The following is an 18,518-nucleotide window of genomic DNA, read 5'->3' as shown; positions in this document are numbered from 1 at the left end:
ACAACTTTGTTATTTATTTTTATTTATTTAAATTTAATACAATTTTTAAGCTTTAATATAGCATATCATTAGTTTCAGAGAGAGAATTCAGTGATTCCTCAGTGAGAGCACAGCCTTTCATTTAACTCTTGAATCTGTGTGAAGCTAGTTTTGGGGAAAAGTATGAATGAGAATTTATTTCTTTATTTTTATTTTTTAAACGATTTTATTTGTTTATTCATGAGAGACACACAGAGAGAGGCAGAGACATAGGCAGAGGGAGAAGCAGGTTCCCCACAGGGACCCCGATGTGGGACTCATTTCCAGGACCCTGGCCCTGAGCCGAAGGCAGATGCTCAACCACTGAGCCACCCAGGTGCCCCTGAATGAGAATTTATATCTTGTTTCTGAAGATCCTTTTCCCCAGCTCTGTTGAAACCTTGTTCTCCTCTTCATCAGCCTGTGATGCTGCTCTCATCATGCATGGTATTCTCAATAAACTGGTCCTTTTCCTAAACTGTCTAGCATGTTTCCATTTTCCATTGGCTGTTGAATTAGAGTAGCTTTGAGCCTTCCTCATCAATCTTTTTAAGATACTTTCATATAGAGTTAAAAGTCACTTTGTCCAAGTTAAAATAGGAAAGTACCCACCCAAGACCCATCCTCACCAAGCCCAGGAATGAACTCAATGAAAGGACACTGGGGCTTCAAGGAAAAAAGAAAAGGGATGCATTTCCCAAATTTAGACTTCGTACTGTTGTGAGAATTCAGTCAGGCATCTTAGGAGGTACCCCATGGACCGGCTGAGGAATCCACAGGGCAATGAGTTATAATAAAACAGGCTGTTTTCATGCTCCTCGGCTCCTGCAGCTTGTCTAGTCTTCAAATCAGATGCATCCTTTCAGTTGTCAGCCTCTGCCACATTCTGGCTTCCGTGTTTGTTCTTAGGGCCACAGCCTCATGTTCTGAAATCAGAGCAAGCTTCGGTGCTGTTGTTCCCTAAAGGCTCATGTGTCCTTTGGTGTCCAGGTGGGAACCACCAACCCTGGGGTGGACACCCAGGCACTCTGTCTGTGTGATGATCGCTGGAGTTTGTAATCCTGAGCCCCTGAAGTTCCTAACAGTTCTTCAGGGGTATTAGAGTCCCTGAGACGTTTTATGCCAGACAGCGGAGATGATAATCATCTGACCAAGCGGTTCGTTGCTTATTTTCTGTATTTGGGTTCTCTGTAGGATTTTGTCCATCACGGACATGTTCAGAAGCTCTGCCCCAGCAAGTCTCTGGACTCTTGTAGTACGACAATTAGACACCTGGCATACCTTCTCCTGCTGTCAGGTCCCCCAGATGTGGTCTCAGGTGTCACATTCTGTGTTCCTAGTCAGTAGAGCAGGAAACCAGGGAAGTATCCTGACCCACCAGCTTCAGATTTGATCTAGAATTCAGACCTAGATTCAGTGAATCTAGATGCAGTCCATTGCCCACCCCACTTTTGCCCCCCAGGCCTCCTGATGGCTTCAGGATGTGTTTGACCATGTGTCCAGGTGCGTGGCTCCTCGCTCACTCATCTTTGTATCACCGGGAATAGTTTGTGACCGTGGGCTGTGTTCTTTCTGTCTCAGGCAGGGAACGTGGTAACAGGGGAGATGGTGGAAGAGCTTATTCTTTCTGGAGCGGACATAATCAAAGTGGGTGTCGGACCAGGTAAGGCTTGCTGGGAAGCACAGCGGAGGCTGTGTGGTGGGGTGCTGCGGGGGTCAGGGGGGTGCTTGGGGAGGTTGGAGATGTGGCCAGAAGGGAGCCCATGGGTGAGCCGGCCACAAGCATAAAGCCCATTTCTTTTAGAAGCATCACACCTCTTTTGGAAGTTGAGCTTCCCAAAGAAGCTCTTTTAGGACATGTCATGGGGTTGCTTTCTGATCCAGGGAACGTCTTAAAGGAGCTGGGGTGTGGGTAGAATGTGAGGTCCTGGTTTCAGAGTGCTGGAGTGGAGGAAGAGAATGCAGATTTCCTTAATGATCCCATATACCTTGAAGAAGAAAGCAAGGGGGTTGAAGAATCAAGGGGACAGTTAATGGACACAGATGACTCAAGTTTCTTTGAAGGTTTGACGGCCCCCAGACAGTGCACATAGGCAGGAAGCTGAGCCCACATTTGAATTTGACCCACGGCCCACTCGTTACCACCCCTGGATCCACACCTGATACTTACCCATTTCAGATTTTGCCCATAGCCTCTTGGGCAGCCTCTCCTAGGACCACCCATTGGCGTCTTCAGTGGAGGGACAAGCTAGGGCACTTCTTTTTCTTTCTTTTTCTTTTTTTTTTTTTTAAGACTTTATTCATGAGAGACACACAGAGAGAGGCAGAGCCATAGGCAGAGGGAGAAGCAGGTTCCCTGCGGGTGGCCCAATACGGGACTCGATCCCAGGAACCCGGGATCACGCGCTGAGCCAAAGGCAGCCACTCAACCACTGAGCCACCCAGGTGCCCCAGGCAGGGCCTTTCTGTCTTAGATTGGCCAGCTCCATTGTCTCCTGGGCCAACTTGGCATTCACCTTCCCCTTTGGTTATGCATGAGCATGAGCTTTCATGTTTTCAGATTCTTCCTTGCACATCTTTCTACTAAACAAACACTAAAGTTGGAGAGGAGGAAAGAAGATATACATTTTTCAGTTGGGAGTTTAAAAAAAAAAACACAGCAAAGATTTTTAAAATACCACCCACCCAAAAAAACACTACCAAAAAAGGAAGCAAACCATAAAGCCGTGTGAGAAGAGTGTGGGAATGGATTCTGGAGGCAGAAGACATGGTTGTGTTGTGACTCGGCACAATCATCAGCCTTGAGGGAGCAGGATGTATATATTTGAAGAGAGTCATCCCTTCTTAGGGAAGAAGTCTTGTAGGCTCACCAGCGTACTTGAGTGACCTACAGGGAAGTTCTCAGGATTGGGCTTTTGATATTGCCCCTTGAGCCAATTCATAACATATTCCAAGCAAGAGGGAAGACAGCTCTGTTTTTTTTTTTTCTTTTAAGATTTTATTTATTTATTCATGAGAGACAGAGAGAGAGGCAGAGACACAGGCAGAGGGAGAAGCAGGCTCCACGCAGGGAGCCGGATGTGGGACTTGATCCCGGGTCTCCAGGATCACACCCCGGGGCCAAAGGCAGCGCTAAACCTCTGAGCCACACAGGCTGCCCAACAGCCCTGGTTTTTACTGAGTGTTGGTCATTTTTGGAAATTCAAAGAGAGACTAAGACCCAGTTCTTACAAGGAGCTCCCCACTTAGCATGGGCTGTAATAGACTGACCTAAGAATAGAATAGGCTGTTAATAGGCCAGGAAGACTCTTCCAAAAGCAGGACACTCCCCGGGCACCTGTTTAATCAGAAATAGCAGCTGGGCGTCTACTAGCTGCCGTTGTGCTGGGTGCGTGCTGTACAGGATGTCAAGGTGTGGAGGCGGCCGCCTTGGCTCTCAGAGAGCTGTTCTTGATGCACTTGATGTAATCCTGAGCGTTCGGCTGTACTTGTTTCTCTCCTGCACATTCTCTGCGTATAAGCTGTTTCCCCAGAAGAGGTGTGGTCCTCCCATCGTTGCTGCGTGTACCACCCACCCAGCGCCCAACCTCAGCCCTGGCAGGGCTTTCTATTAGAACGGATGGGACTAAAAAGTAAGGAGCTTTTTCATAGCCACTTCTTTAAACTGATTGGAGATTACATTTAAATGTCATGAATTCGGGGCAGCCCGGGTGGCTCAGCGGTTTAGCACCGCCTTCAGCCCAGGGTGTGATCCTGGAGTCCCGGGATCGAGTCCCACGTCGGGCTCCCTGCATGGAGCTTGCTTTTCCCTCTGCCTGTGTCTCTGCCTCTCTCTCTCTCTCTGTCTCTCTCTCTCTGTCTCTCTCATGAATAAAGAAATAAAATCTTTTAAAATAAATAAATGTCATGAATTCTTCAGAGTAAAAAACACTGGGGGTTCTCTCTCTCTGAATGACAGAGTGAAGAATGGGCACCCTGCCCCTGCCCCTGGGGGAAGACGCGTATTCAGTTTTCTCCTTTTGCCGTGAGCCTTGATCAAGGCCATTCCCATGCCTTGTTTGCAAGTTCTTCCTTGGCTCTTTCCAGGGAGGGTGATCCCTGCCTTCCTGCGAGGATCTGGCTGTGGAGTGGGAGAGGAGAGAAGCCAGTTATGAACCAGAAATTAGGAAATGAGTTCAGCCTTGCACAGTGCGGGTCTGGTGGCTCTGGCAGAGGGCGCCTTGGTGGGGACAGGAGCTTGCTGGCTCCAGGGCTGTGAGCAGCACACTTAAGGATGGACATCAGGAGCTGGCTTCTCATGCCCGGCAGAGGATGGATGCAGGAGGAAAGGGGTCTCCCCCAGCCTTCTGGTTTTTCTTGTGGAATCCAGGCCTGGAATTATTATTATTTTTTAAAGATTTTATTTATTTATTTATTTATCTGTCTATCCATGATAGACCCAGAGAGAGAGGCAGAGACACAAGCAGAGGGAGAAGCGGGGAGCCCAATGCAGGACTCCCAAGATCCCTGGACTCCAAGATCACGCCCTGGGCTGAAGGCAGATGCTTAACCCCTGAGCCACCCAGGCGCCCCTCCAGACCTGGAACCCTAGACCTGGTTCTCTGTCTGGTCCTGTCCTGGAAGAGCTGGGGAGAGATCTGAGGGGGTGGGCAGGAGAGGAGGCTGGGGTTCCTTGTGCCTGGTCCTAACGGCAGTGGAGTTCAGCACCATTGATTGAGCTGGGAAACAGTGTAGCCACAGGCATGTGGTTGACTCATCTATTCTTAAGTTCACGCATTCTTTTGGTGACTATTTATAGCCCCCTGCTTATGTACAAGGCTCTATTCTCAGCACTGGATCTACAACAATGACTGTCCGTGGAGCTTACCATCCAGCAGAGAAAACAGATCCCCTGCATTCTTATACAAATAATTATTTAATGCCTCTTTTTGAAGTGAATACCTGTGGAGAACAACTCCCCCGAGGTAGTGACATTTAAGATAAAGCCTGAAAGATGAGAAGCATTGGCCAGACCAGGGGTTGGTGCATAGGGAGGGCTTAGACAGAAAGTACAGCATGTACAGAGAATCCCCTCTACCAGAGGACCTGGAAGATGGGAGAGGCTGGAGTGTGGGGAGCAGGAGGGAGAGACAGGTGGCAGAGGAAGGCGGCAGCTGGACATTCAGGAGTTTGTCCTGCGTGATGTTCGGGTACAAGGGGTCCTCATTGGCTTGGAGGGAGGGACAGGACTTGAGCCAAGGGGTCGTGTGCTGGAGATGGTGGTGCGCTGGGCGTGACTTAGCTTGGACTGAGCTGGGATGCTACTCTGTAGAGGGGTCCACCAGGACTGGGAATGACCGTGGGAAAGGCAGAGGTCAAGGAGGGGCGCAGGGGTTCAGGTGGCTGGTCCTGAAATGGAAGCTGATTCTGCAGCCCAGGCTGGATGGGGACCCTGGGCAGGGTGGCCAATCATGCAGCTGAAGAGGCTGGGGCCCATCGAGGACGGGACTGGATGGGAGAGGGTGCAGGAATGGGGTAAGTGCCGCCCCCTCCTCTCCAGGGCCTACTGGGGGTGCAGGCCCAGCAGTTTTCACCTGTGCAGCCACTTACTCTCCACCACAACCTGGTGCTGTCAGCGTTTCCATTTCCATTCCATAGGCAAGGCCGAGAGGCTCAGAGAAATTGGAAATTTGACAAAAGTTGAAGGTTAAGAGGCTGTGGGAGGAGCCTGAGGGGTCCCTTGAAGTATAGAGTGCTTGTGTGGACAAGCGAGGGACACAGGAGAAGGATGGGAGTAGTGTAAGCAGGCAGAGGAGGGGGTGATGTCACAGGTGGGTGACGGTGACGGGGCGTGGGGTAGAGGGCATCCGGGCATCAGTGGTTGACAGTGATGAGGACCAGAAGGGATGTGCTCAGATGGTGTGGTTATCACCACTTCCCCCAATCATGGAAAGAAAGATCACCCCCAGGAAATTGGGGTGAGGGTGAGTGCTGGTGGCAGGGGCTCATCTTGTGTCACCACCTGCACTTTCTCAACCATCTCTCTTTGGGTCCCCTTCTCCTGCCACCTAGGTTCCGTGTGTACCACCCGCACCAAGACGGGGGTGGGCTACCCCCAGCTCAGTGCTGTGATCGAGTGTGCGGACTCTGCCCACGGCCTGAAGGGTCACATCATCTCCGTAAGTCTCTGGTGGGGCAGGGAGCTGGCTTGGGAACCCCCGGGGCTACAGGGAGTCCCCTGCTCCTCGGCCCCGAGGAAGCCTGTTTCTTGGCTGCCCTCCATCCAGATGGCATCCCGGTGGGCCTGGCCATGACCCGGGCACCTTGGTCACGGCAGTGACATATGGCAGAGACCCAGGCCCTGCTCCCCACTTACTCTGCACCAAGGGAGGCAGGCACATTGGTCAGTAACAACTGCAGACTGTCAGCGACGTGTTGGGGGATCTGTGTGGAGCTTGGAGAGGATGGGAGGGCCACGTAAGAGTTGGCTACAGAGCACCCCGGCCTGCATGGATTGAAGAAGAGAAACCCACTGTCTCTTGGGTCTGGAGGCCGGAAGTCTGAGATCCAGGTGTCAGCAGGGTCCCCAGGGCTACGGGAAGTCTCTGTTCCCAAGCTCCAGAGCTTCTGGTGTTTCCTTGGCTGGTGGCACCATAGCTCCCATCTTCATGTGGTGTCCTCCCTGTGTGCGTGTGCTTGCATGTCCACATTTTTCCTATTTGTAAGGACACCAGTCATGTTGGATTATGGGTCACCTCCTCCAGATGACCTCATCTTTGCTTATCACATCTGCGGTGCTGTCACATGCTGCCAGCCACCGGTCATGGGTTGCCCAACTGAGAGCACATCAGTGGTGTGTTGGGGGCAGAGGTGGGATTTCTGTGGGTTGAGAAACCTATGGGAAGAGGTGAGGAGAGGCTGAGGCAGTGATCTAACAGCACTTCCACGAAGTTCTAGTACAGCAGCCTGAGACTCAGCCACTGAACATTCAGGATTGAGTGAATGAATGAATGAGTGCCAAGTTAGTATCTGTCCTCGACGTAGCCACCGTTCTGCACCACCTTTATAGATGCGACTACCATTCACAGTCAAAGGGACGTATCCTAGCTCTCCCCTTCCAGATAAAATGCTCAGAACAGGACAGAATTTGTGGGATAAATAGGACAAACTCACAACTATGGTTTCCACTTATATGTGTGTGTATATATAATATATATAATTTCTTTTCTTTTCTTTTCTTCTTTTTTTTTTTTTTTTTTTACAAATTCTGAATTCATGGTGTAATTTTAGTGGTTCTATAACAAAGTTGACTCATGGAATATATTAAAATAAATCCTCATACCTTTTCTTGGTACAGTTCCTAAGCCAGGGTCCCACGTTAAATAAATTGATAGGTGATTTCTTTTTTAAAGATTTTATTTATTTATTCATGAGAGACACACACACACAGAGAGAGAGAGAGAAGCAGAGACACAGGCAGGGGGAGAAGCAGGCTCCATGCAGGGAGCCCGATGTGGGACTCAATCCTGGGACTCCAGGATCATGTCCTGGGCCGAAGGCAGGTGCTAAACCACTGAGCCACCCAGGCATCCCAAATTGATAGGTGATTTTAAAAATTTTACAAATGCATCAAATTACATATTCCTGTGGAATGATGCCTTGGTGACTTCAGCTCAGCACTTCAGTACATTGATGTGTGATTTCTGGACTTGCTTTAAAGAGTAATAATACTCTTTAAAAAGCCCTACCTGCACCTTCCCTCACTTTGAGCCTTATTTTAGCATCTGAGTGTTGTAGCTGTTGTTTTATCACAGCTAGGGGCCTGGCCTGACCTTGCAGTCCAGTGCAGATTTCCCGTGCTCCTTCTAATGCTCCCTGCAAAGTTTTCATCCATCCATCCATTCCCTGAGCAAACTTTTATTGAGCATCTACTGCTAGAAGCAGAGGGAGAGGGGAATGACTGCAATGACTGAAGGTTTTGTGGTTGCTGAGCATTCTGAGGCCCTGTACTCATTACCCCTTCCTTGAGCTTTGCCCCAGAGCACAAATGAACACGCGTTTATTGTGTGTAAAAGGTTGAGTGCAGTGATCCAAGTCACTGCAAACAGCATCAGTCTCCAGGATGCTAGCGGCTCTCAGGTGTTCGCCGGGGCCTTGTTCTGGGCTGGCTGCATGAGCATCACTGGGGAAGCTTTCTTAAAAAGACATGCCTGGACCCCATCTTAGCAAATATGACTTTTCAGAGGGTGGCCACAAAAGTACCATACGTAATTAATCATAAATCTCTATCACAGGACAGTTTCCACCATCTGCATCAGAATTCGGACCCTGTACCATATATATTCCTTGAGTGGCCACTATTTTTCCAAATCCTCGAGCTGTCAGATGAATGGTTCTGCTGTGAACGTGTTCGTGTTCTGAGTTCCCACTTTTGTAGCCTTCTAGAAATCTCACACCTGCTTAGTTGATAGGACCATAGTTTAGGGTCGGGGGTAGGCTCTGCTTGCACCACCGGCCACTGCAAATCAGCTTGGGTTCTCTCTACACAGCACCACCTCGTTGATAAGCTTATTTTAGCAGTTCTCTCGGTGTAGTGCCCAACATCAGTATCAACTGAGAACTCGTGGGACAATCTGGGGCCTGGGCCAGACCTACAGAATCAGCAGCTCCGAAGGGGAGTCCCAGAAGTGTGTTGTCACAAGCCCTCCAGGTCATTGTGATGTGCTCTCAAGTGTGACAACTGCTGTTTTCTGTAGTGGACGCTCAGCGTACCCTGGTTGGGTCCATGTTCAGAGCCAGGTCTTACCTGCTGGCGCCCAGGGAAAGGCTTCTCTGAATTTGTCAGTTAGGGACAGTGACCGCCCAAGGTTTGTGGTCGGGTGCTCCCAGGTTCTCAGTAACAGTGAGAGATTTCCCAGAAAGGGCCAGACCTTCAGTGTGTAGCCATAAGACCCGACGAAGTTCATGGACTCACACGGGATCAGCCCTCTTGACCTGAGCTCATTCCTCCTGGCCAGCTGAGAGTCTTGGGGTTCAGAGTTGCCTTATCTTCTACTGTCCCTCTGTCTGATAGGGTTTCACAAACATATTTCTCCCGCTTGCCACTCATCCCTAAACCCACTGGAAACCCCTCCGGTATTTTGGATCTCGCTCCTCTGCCTAGTTGCCTTCCAGCTGTCTCCTATTACACTTTGGTTGCTGAATTAGCACATCCATGCTGTTGAAATTCAGAAAAAGGAAGCCACTGCAGGGGGCTGTTAGCAGGTTGAGTTGGGTTACTATTTATTGTGGCCGGCATGGGGTTCTGAGAGGCAGAGAGCTGTAAATTCAGGACACCCCCTATGTAGGTGAAGATTAAAGTGTGGCTGGTTAGTTTTGTCTCCTCATCGGCTAGGGACATCACACAAAAGAGAACTTTATTTTTTCATTTTTTTTTATTTTTTATTTTATACTTTTTAAAGATTTTATTTATTCATGAGAGACACAGAAGGAGAGAGAGGCAGAGACACAGGCAGAGGGAGAAGCAGGCTCCATACAGGGAGCCCAATGTGGGACTCGATCCCAGGTCTCCAGGATCACACCCCGGGCCGAAGGCAGTGCTAAACTGCTGAGCCACCAGGGCTCCCCACAGAAGAGAATTTTAAAGGTGGAAACAGAAGAAGGAAGGACTATTATTTATTGAGCATCTAGTACCTTCCAGGCACAATAGACTTATAATTTCTAATCCTTGGAACAACCTGCCAAACTAGCAGTTACTGTCACTTGACAGGTGTATTAGGGTTCTCTAGAAAAACAGAACCAGTAGGGTGTGTGTGTGTTGGTGGGCGGGGGGGTGGCAAGAGAGGAGATTGAGGAAGTATTTATTATAAGGAATTGGTTCACGTGATTATGGGGATTAAGAAATCCCAATATATGCAAGGTGAGTTGCCAGGCTAGGGACTTCAGGCGAGCTGATGCTGTAGTTTCAGTCCGAGTCTGGGGGCCTGAGAACCAGGAAGAGCTGATGTTTCAGTTGAAGTTAAAAGGCAGAAAAAAGCCCAGGTTCATTCAGTCAGTCGAGAAAAGTACACTCGAGGAGGGTCAGCCCTTTGGTTCCGTTCAAGCCTTCAGTTGATTAGATGGGACTCCCCCACATTGGGGAGGACGATCTGCTTTACTCAGTCTACCAATTCAAATATTAGTATCATCGAAAGAAAGAAAGGAGAAGAGAAGAGAAAAGAAACCAAGAAATCTTCCCAGAAACACCCAGACTAATGTTTGACTAGTTACCTAGGCACTCTGTGGCCCAGTCAAGTTGACACATAAAATTAGCCATCACAGCCCGCTGGGGAACCGAAGCTTCGGGATCTTCAGTGACTTGTCCAGCATCACTACTGGCAACGTTCAAACGAAGGTGTCTTCCTCTGCAGTGTTCCATGTCTTCCCTTGACTGACCCCCTCTCCCCACACACACTCATTTAGACAATGAGGAGGTCACAAAAATCGTAAAGAAGGGTTTGCTGAAATCACAGAGGATCCAGGGTTGGTACAGGACCCAGTTGGCTTGTTCCCCCACCCCAGCGCTCCTCTGTCCTTCCTCACGTGGTCCCCACTCATGTCTTCCAGTGGGGAGAGGATGGCCAGTCCCCAATGCACGATTGCAAGGGGAGGCATTTGTTCCCTTGGACTCTGGTGCTTTACAGGACCTAGAAACAAGTCTTGCGATTACGTTGAGTGGGGTCACTGTGGTCTCTTCTGGACTCAAGCTCCAGCATTTTAATCAGTGTGTTTTATAAAGATCAAGAGGCTCAGGAGGCTCTGTATTGAGAAGGGCTGGTAAGGATCCAGATGATTCAAAGTAATCCCCAACTTCGCCCCCCTCCACGCCTGGTCACTAGTGCTCGCCCAGGCCCACTAGCCCTCTGCAGAGAAGTAAAAATGGATCAGCAAATTTCTGAAAATTGTAATGATTTAATTATAGCACTTCAGAAGCAGTTAGACCATTCTTTAGTGAGATCTAAACAAAGTTATTCAGATAATTCAATTTTTTTTGAGGCCTGAAAAATTCTCCAACAAGATAGATTTAGCCTAGAAAAAGTTAGATAATACAGATAAATATAAAGATTACTGCAACCATTAGCCCCTTAAGATAACCATGGCTCATGTTTTGATAAGTATGCTTCTAGACATTTTTATGTTTTTTTAAATTTTCTTTATTTTTGCTTCTAAATATTTTTAAAATTTTTTTTTAAAGAAAAGTGGTGAGTAAAGGGTTTCTTTTAAAAAAATTTTTGTTTATTTATTCATGAGAGACATACAGAGAGAGGCAGAGACAGAGGCAGAGGGAGAAGCAGGCTCCATGCAGGGAGCCTGATGCAGGACTCGATCCCAGGATCCCGTGATCACGCCCTGGGCCGAAGGCAGACAGACGCTCTGAGCCACCCAGGCACCCTGCTTCTAGGCATTTTTAGAGCGTACTCTTAACCAAGGTTCAAATCTTGTTCTAACATTATTGCTGTGTGACCTTAGGCAAGTCACCCAACCTTTCTGAGCTCCGCTCCTTTTTCTCCCCACTTCCAAAATACCAACTTCAGGTTCTTGAGCTGTTTATTTATTTATTTTTTTAAAGATTTTATTTATTTATTCATGAGAGAGAGGCAGAGACACAGGCAGAGGGAGAAGCAGGCTCCATGCAGGGAGCCCGATGTGGGACTCGATCCTGGGACTCCAGGATCATGCCCTGGGCCAAAGGCGGCGCTAAACCACTGAGCCATCCAGGCTGCCCCTCTTGAGCTGTTTAAATAGCAAAATGAAGTTAACTACCCCTGTGCATAGTGGGTGTTTGATTTGAATTCTTTCCGCCTGTTCCCTACCTGCTTTCACCATCCTCAATTTTAAGTATTCTTAAGAAAAGCTATGCTGACGATTCACAGATCGAGTTCCCACCACTCAAGTTATGTGATGCTTTTTCTACTAAAATATAACATTAACGCTGTTGAAAAACAAAACAAGTAGCTCTTTGAATATTTGCGCATTGTTTTTTTTTTGAAACCTTCCAGCAGCTGTGATATTTATATGTGAAAGTAAATGTGTGCCTTAGATTGCAGAGATTTCCCCTCCTGCCCTTGCCTCCTGAGAACATGAAAAGGATGCTCTGAACAGCTTTTGGAAATCATCCATAAGCAGTAGTAGGGAGCAGCCTCCTTGGCCCTAAAGCATTATGCGATGTTGGAGTGTGCTCTGTTAAAGGCGCAGTCCGGCTTGGCTGCTCCGCATTGTCTATTTATAAATGCATTTCCAGGTAAAGTGAGGAGATGCCGTAAGTGTGATTTCCTCTCTGGCACATCCCAGAATCCTCTTAACGGTGGACATCGTGGCCCATCCTGGGAAGAGCAGAGCTCCTTCTCAAGGGTCCCAGTGCCTCATCACTGACTACAAGCATGTAGAATTTTCTGGGCCTCCCCACGAGACACCACCGTGGCAGTCACAGCCACTCACTCACAGCTCGCATGCAAGGGAGCACAAGATTAGGGAGCGTGTGTGTGTGTGTGTGTGTGTGTGTGTGTGTGTGTGTGTGTGTGTTGGGTGGTGTTTTTAGTCCGATAATGTCCTAATGTAATGGGGGCGTGAGTTTTTTTGTTTAATCTTTGGAAGTCATATGTTTGAAACCCTATCTAGTGTAAAACTGGTTCTGGTAGCGATAAAGCACTTAAAAAAAATGGGCAGGACGAGTGAAGGGCACATAGGGGGGCTTGGACCTTTGAGAGATAGGCTGGAGCTTGGAACCAGCCAGACGCAGCCACGAGTCCCGTCACCATCTTCACACGGTGGCTTTGGCACATAACTTATATGGAGAGACCACTTCGGAAATGACCATTCCCTAGCACCCTGTGGCCCTCGGGGCATCAGAGAAACTACAGGTGAATACAAGCACACCTCGTTTTATTGAGCTTCGCTCTACTGCACTTCAGAGATACTGTGTTTTTTGTTTTTGTTTTTGTTTTTTTTTTTGTTTTTTTTTTTTACAAATTAAAGATCTGTGGCAAACCCGCATTGGGGCAAGTCTGTTGGCACCGTTTTTGTTGTTGTTTTTAAAGATTTTATTTATTTATTCATGAGAGACAACAGAGAGAGGCAGAGACACAGAGGGAGAAGCAGGCCCCATGCAGGGAGCCCGATGCAGGACTCAATCCCAGGACCCCAGGATCAAATCCTGAGCCAAAGGCAGATGCTCAACCGCTAAGCCACCCGGGTGTCCCTAGCACCATTTTTCCAACAGTATTTGCCTGGTCGGTGTCTCTCTGCCACAATTTGGTAATTCCCACAAAATCTCAAAACTTTCTCATTCTTGTATTTGTTATGACAATCTGTGATCAATGATAACAGCTCGCCGGAAGCTCAGAGGATGATCACCATTTTTTAGCAATAAAGTATTTTTAAATTAAGCTGTGTACATTTTTTTTTTTTTTTTAGATAGTAATGCTGTTGTATGCTCGATATGCAGAATAGTGCACACATAGCTTCTGTAGGCAGTGGGAAACCAAAAAAATTCATTTGACTCACTTTATGGTGATACTCGCTTTATTGCTGTGGCCTGAAACCAAACCTGCAATATTTCTGGGGTGTGCCTGTAACAGATATGATGGAGGAAATAGTTATAGGCAGTAAATTTTCATTAAAAAAAAAAAAAAAGATTTCCAAGTTTTCACACCTACCTTTGGATTCGAACTGCCAAGAAGTAATGAAGCAGAAATTGAGTTACAGTTCCTGGAGCGATAGGCCTAAAAAGCAGGTAAAAAAGGGAATTGAGTCACAAAGAGCCATGTTCCCCATCAGAGGTGATGGAGTGGTTCATAAAGTGGTTTGTCCTGGTTCACTAGGTGCCCTCGGGCTCTGGGGGCACCCATACCTTCCTGGCAGTTGTGATGCAAGGTAGCCCGGGCGGCCTCTGTCCTCCCCAAAGGCTGATCCGACCCCAATACTGGTGGGTCCCACCTTCCGGGGACAGGCACCTGCCTCTGAGACTCCGGTGTTCCTCTCAGACCTGCTCTGAGCTCAGGGCTGTGTCACCAGGCCAGCTCTCAGCACTGACCCTCCCCCCGCCAACCGGGCCCTGGCTTCTTGGCCTCTCTCTGTGGGGTCCAGCTGCAGCTCCCGGCCACCCTCACCGTCCTCCTTGACTTCACACAGGCCACGTTGAGAACAGCAGGGTAGCAGCCCGTGTTGGTAAGGATGGCGCAGTGGGTTCTGCGTTCTAGAAACCCCACACAGCACTGCTGGTGCGTCAACATCACTTCCATGGCTGGACCGTGCTGGGCAGCCCAAGGTGACCGTCCTGCTGGGCATTAAACCAGCCCCAGGCACGTGCTCTCTAGGGTAGAGTGGGGCTCGGGAATGCATGTTTGATTTTAAGCTAACTGGGCACTTGGGTGAAGGTGAATGGGGGACACACGGAGTGGCTGCAAGCATAAAGGAATTCAGTGTCCTTTCCCTGGCTCTTAAAATAACCAAGCTCCTGGACTACATAAGCCTCACCTCAAGCCAAGCAGGCAGGGAGGGATGACTTCTGAATGAGTGATTTCGGATGGTCCTGGCCGGGCAGGCGTGTTGAGTCAGGGGCTGGCTGGGGAGTAGGCCCCGGAGCATCCTGCCTCCTCGCTTCCAGGGGCTTCGAGGGGCGTCCAGGGCACCGCAGGGTGGACAGGTGGGCAGTGGTGGCCGGGGCTGGGGTGCAGCATTCGGGGGGAGCCAATTAAGTCAGAACACAGTGACTGAGGAGCACTGGGCCAGGGCTCTGAGGGCCTCTGCTTACCCTTGGCTGGGGGTGTGTCTGGGTGTCACCTCCTGATGACCCCGAATCACCCCAGGGGAGGGGGGACAGCCTGGCCAAGCTGACGCTGACGCCTTCTCCTTGCTTTTTCCTCTTTGAAGGACGGAGGCTGCACGTGTCCAGGAGATGTCGCCAAAGCCTTTGGTAAGGGGACAGGGAGGGCGGGGCGGGAGCTCCGGCAGCTGTGTGCTGGCCTCAGCTGGGAACCTGAATGGAGAGGCGGGACGTGTTGGGAAATTCTGGGCCCGTCCTGAGTTTCCAGTCCCTGGATTCCAGCCCCAGTTGGCCAGAGTCCTGACGTTAGTTTGATTCAGCCGAGCAGGTGTCGTGCCCAGAGGATGGAGGGGGGTGGCAGCCTGCAAGGCAGCAGAGGGTGATGTCATGGCTTAGAGGGCTCAGGGTGCCTGAACAGGTGTGAAGCACAGTGACTAAGGGAGGTCTCTGGGCCCTAACTTGGGGCGATCTTCTGGGAGGGACAAGAGAGCCCCCCAGTGGCTTCTCATCGGGCAGAGGAGCCTGTGTCCCAGCAGAGGGCAGCGCTGTCCAGCTGTGATCCAGGGGGGCTTCTGGACCACCTGGCAGGCCGGCCGCAGCCCCACGTGCAGTGCCCTGTGCTTGCCACGTCACCCTGGCCAACCGCATCCTCAAGCCAGAGCCGGCTGCACATGGGGGCGCCAAACTGCCAGGTGGGAGCTGTTGTGTGCCCACCGGGTGACGGAAGAACCACTCACAGGGCCCCACTCCCTCTTCTGATGCTGAGGCCAAGTTCACTCATGATTCCCCCCCCCCCCCCGCTTTTTTTTTTCCTACAGAGGGAAACTGTCTTTTTATTTTGAAGATTTTATTTATTAGAGAGAAAGAGAACACGAGCAGGGGTGAGGGGTAGAGGGAGAAGCAGACTCCCCACCAAGCAGAGAGCCCGATGCAGGGTTCAGTCCCAGGACCCCAGGATCATGACCTGAGCCGAAGGCAGATGCTTAACCAACTGAGCCACCCAAGTGCCCCTGGAGGGGGACTTTCTGAGGGGTGCCAGGGGTCCTTCCCCTTACCTGTATTTGGCAGCTCCAGAGTTTTTTGTCCATTGCTTCAGAGACCTTCTGACCTTCCCATAGAATGTCTTAGGTGAGGCATGGGTTCCCTCCTCCACCCTCTTTCTCTTAGTGACACACAATGGTGACAAGGGAAGGGACAGTGTTCCTAGCAGTGGGGTTTTGTAGCAACCTGGGGAATGTCATGAAAATGGGCAACCTTCTTATGTAACGTATTCAGATCCTGCATCTTGGTTATGGAGGGAACACGAGGGGCGTCTTTGTAATCAAGGGTGCCTATTTTATAGTTGAGACCGAGGCCCTGAGAGGTGAGTGACAAAGTTGGGGTCCCACAGCCGGTAGAGGAGGGGGAATCAGGACCCTTGCTCCACTCGTGTGCTCACTCACTGCTAACCTGGATCATTAGCCAAAGATGTTTTTGTTACTGATTTTTGAGCTGAATCAACTTAATGCTGATGGGTGCTCCCACTTGGGCTCCCTGTACAGAGTAGGAGCTGGCACGCTTTAAAGTGACTGACTGGTCGTTAAGAAGGTGCCTCATAGGGGTGCCTGGGTGGCTCAGTCGGTTAAGCGTCTGCCTTTGGTTGGGGTCGTGATCCCAGAGTCCTGGGATTGAGCCCCATGGTGGCTCAATCGGGGGGTGGGGGGTCTGCTTCTCCCTCTCCTCTGCTTGCCACTTCCCTTGCCTGTGCTCTCTTGCTCTCTCCGCCAAACAAATAAAATCTAAAAAAACAAACACACACAAAAAAGATGCCTCGTAGATAACCGTTTTTGGATCCAGCCCTGGCATCTTTTTTCTTCACTCGTCTTGCAGTGAGTGCAGCGTTGCCTGTGCTGAAGCTCAGCAGCAGAGGAAGGAAGACTATGTCAGGAAGAGTGAATGTTGGTGAGGGCCAGGGACAGGAGAGCATTCAGAAGCAAAAATAATTGGAAGCCACTTCAAAGCATTGTTTGAGTGGATCTGTGTTCTGTGTTCCTGATGTTGACATCTGCTACTGGGGTTGTGGTCACTGGGAGGCCTGGCTGGACACCAGTTTTCCTCCCCCACCCCCGCCCTTAAAGCATGGCCCGGGGTGGGGGTGGGGGACAAGGATCCAGCATTCATGTTAGGGACCCTAGGATGAAGGACCTGCAGAGCTTGCTGCCAAGTAGAAAGGTCCCATTGTGTGCAGCTTCCTGAGTGCCAGGCCAAGGGGCCAGCCCTGCTATAATGCCAAACAGAAAGGCCAGGAAGCCTGATGCAAACCCCAGAGTCCTGTAAATATCTAAATGACCCGATGGAAGAGGTCAAGGCCACTTCTCAAGGGTTCCTCTGCCTGCCCCTCCTCCTTGTCCTTCATCCTCATTACTGAATACATCTGTACCCTGGGGTCCTGGTGTTCTAAATGCAAACCCTCAAGAGGACATAGGAGAAGTTCATAGTCCGTGGAGAGTCTAAATAATCCTCTATGAACAGGATCGAGAAAGGTGATATTTCTAGCTCTTCCCCATATACACTTTCCCTTCTTGACAACTATTCTATATTGACCATGAGTCATGTCCTGTGATAAACACTTCAGTACCATATATGTATATGGTATATATACCATGGCATGGTGAGAGAAAGAACAAACTTTTTTTTTCAAGTAAGTGTCAATTTTAGTAAGATCTTCCACACACATTTACCACTGAGAATCGAAATAGCACATGAAAAAAATTTTATTATAATTCCAATTTTTGAAAACCAGAAGATCTAGCCTTTGTACCCTGCCCTAATTATGCTGTCAACCCACCCCAATGTTCTCTGTGTATTCCTTCTACGCAGGTTCCTTGGCTTTCAATTTTGATGTTAGGTTTTATCTTAATGACTTCAGGCTTCTCACACACAGGCAACACTCAAAACCTATTAGTGCTTCCTCAGGTCAAATCAAAAAGTGGAAGTATACTGAAGTCATTCAAATGCAAACTATAAGATATGTGTGTGTGTGCGCGTGTGCGTGTGTGTGTTTATATATATATTATTATTATTTAGGTTTCTCTTTTTAATACCTAGCCTCTCGTGTAGAAGTTTTGGTCTGTTCTGGCGTTTTTCTTTTCTTTTTTTTCTAAAGATTTTATTTATTTATTCATGAGAGACACAGAGAGGCAGAGACAGAGGCAGAGGGAGAAGCAGGCTTCCTGCAGGGAGCCCGATGTGGGACTCGATCCCAGGACTCTGGGATCATGACCTGAGCCAAAGGTGGATGGACTCTCAACCACTGAGCCACTCAGGCTTCCCTCTTCTGAGTTTTTTGTGATCTACACAAGCAGAGTGTGAGGGTGCTGATAGCCTAAGGTAGACCAGATGCCTGATGGGGGCACCAGAGGAATGATCATGGAGGATGACATTGGGCAACACTCTATAGAAAATGCTGCCCAAGTCTTAATGTTTCTCTGATGATGAGACTTAGACTGTGTTTGGAAGGTGGTCATAGGTAGTCATCAGTTACCATTAAGGATTGTCCAGCGCATTAGCCACCAGCCTTCAGTAGGCTGCGTTTCTGTGTCCAGTACATGTCTCCCCATATGGCAAGCCTTCTAAACTTTTTCCAGAAAGTTTCCAGAAACTTTTTCCCTGGGAGCAGGGAGGGGTGAGTTACAGTAGCACGCAGATCCTTCCAGAGCCGACTCTCTCTCAGAGTTTT

At 49.2% G+C, this 18,518-nt stretch overlaps 1 protein-coding gene across 1 annotated transcript in view; it reads left to right on the top strand.

Annotated features, from left to right (window-relative positions):
- GMPR (guanosine monophosphate reductase) overlaps window positions 1–18,518 on the top strand; it is a 50,012-nt gene that overhangs the window by 23,399 nt on the left and 8,095 nt on the right. The window contains exons 5-7 of the mRNA XM_025999332.2: window positions 1,600–1,681; window positions 6,070–6,176; window positions 14,908–14,950. Of these exons, the coding sequence (XP_025855117.1) occupies window positions 1,600–1,681; window positions 6,070–6,176; window positions 14,908–14,950 (232 nt within the window). The remainder of the gene's footprint in view (window positions 1–1,599; window positions 1,682–6,069; window positions 6,177–14,907; window positions 14,951–18,518) is intronic.

This window comes from Vulpes vulpes, chromosome 12, assembly GCF_048418805.1.
Source record: "Vulpes vulpes isolate BD-2025 chromosome 12, VulVul3, whole genome shotgun sequence".
Classification (NCBI taxonomy): Eukaryota; Metazoa; Chordata; class Mammalia; order Carnivora; family Canidae; genus Vulpes; species Vulpes vulpes.
This window is presented reverse-complemented; position numbering and strand designations above follow the sequence as displayed.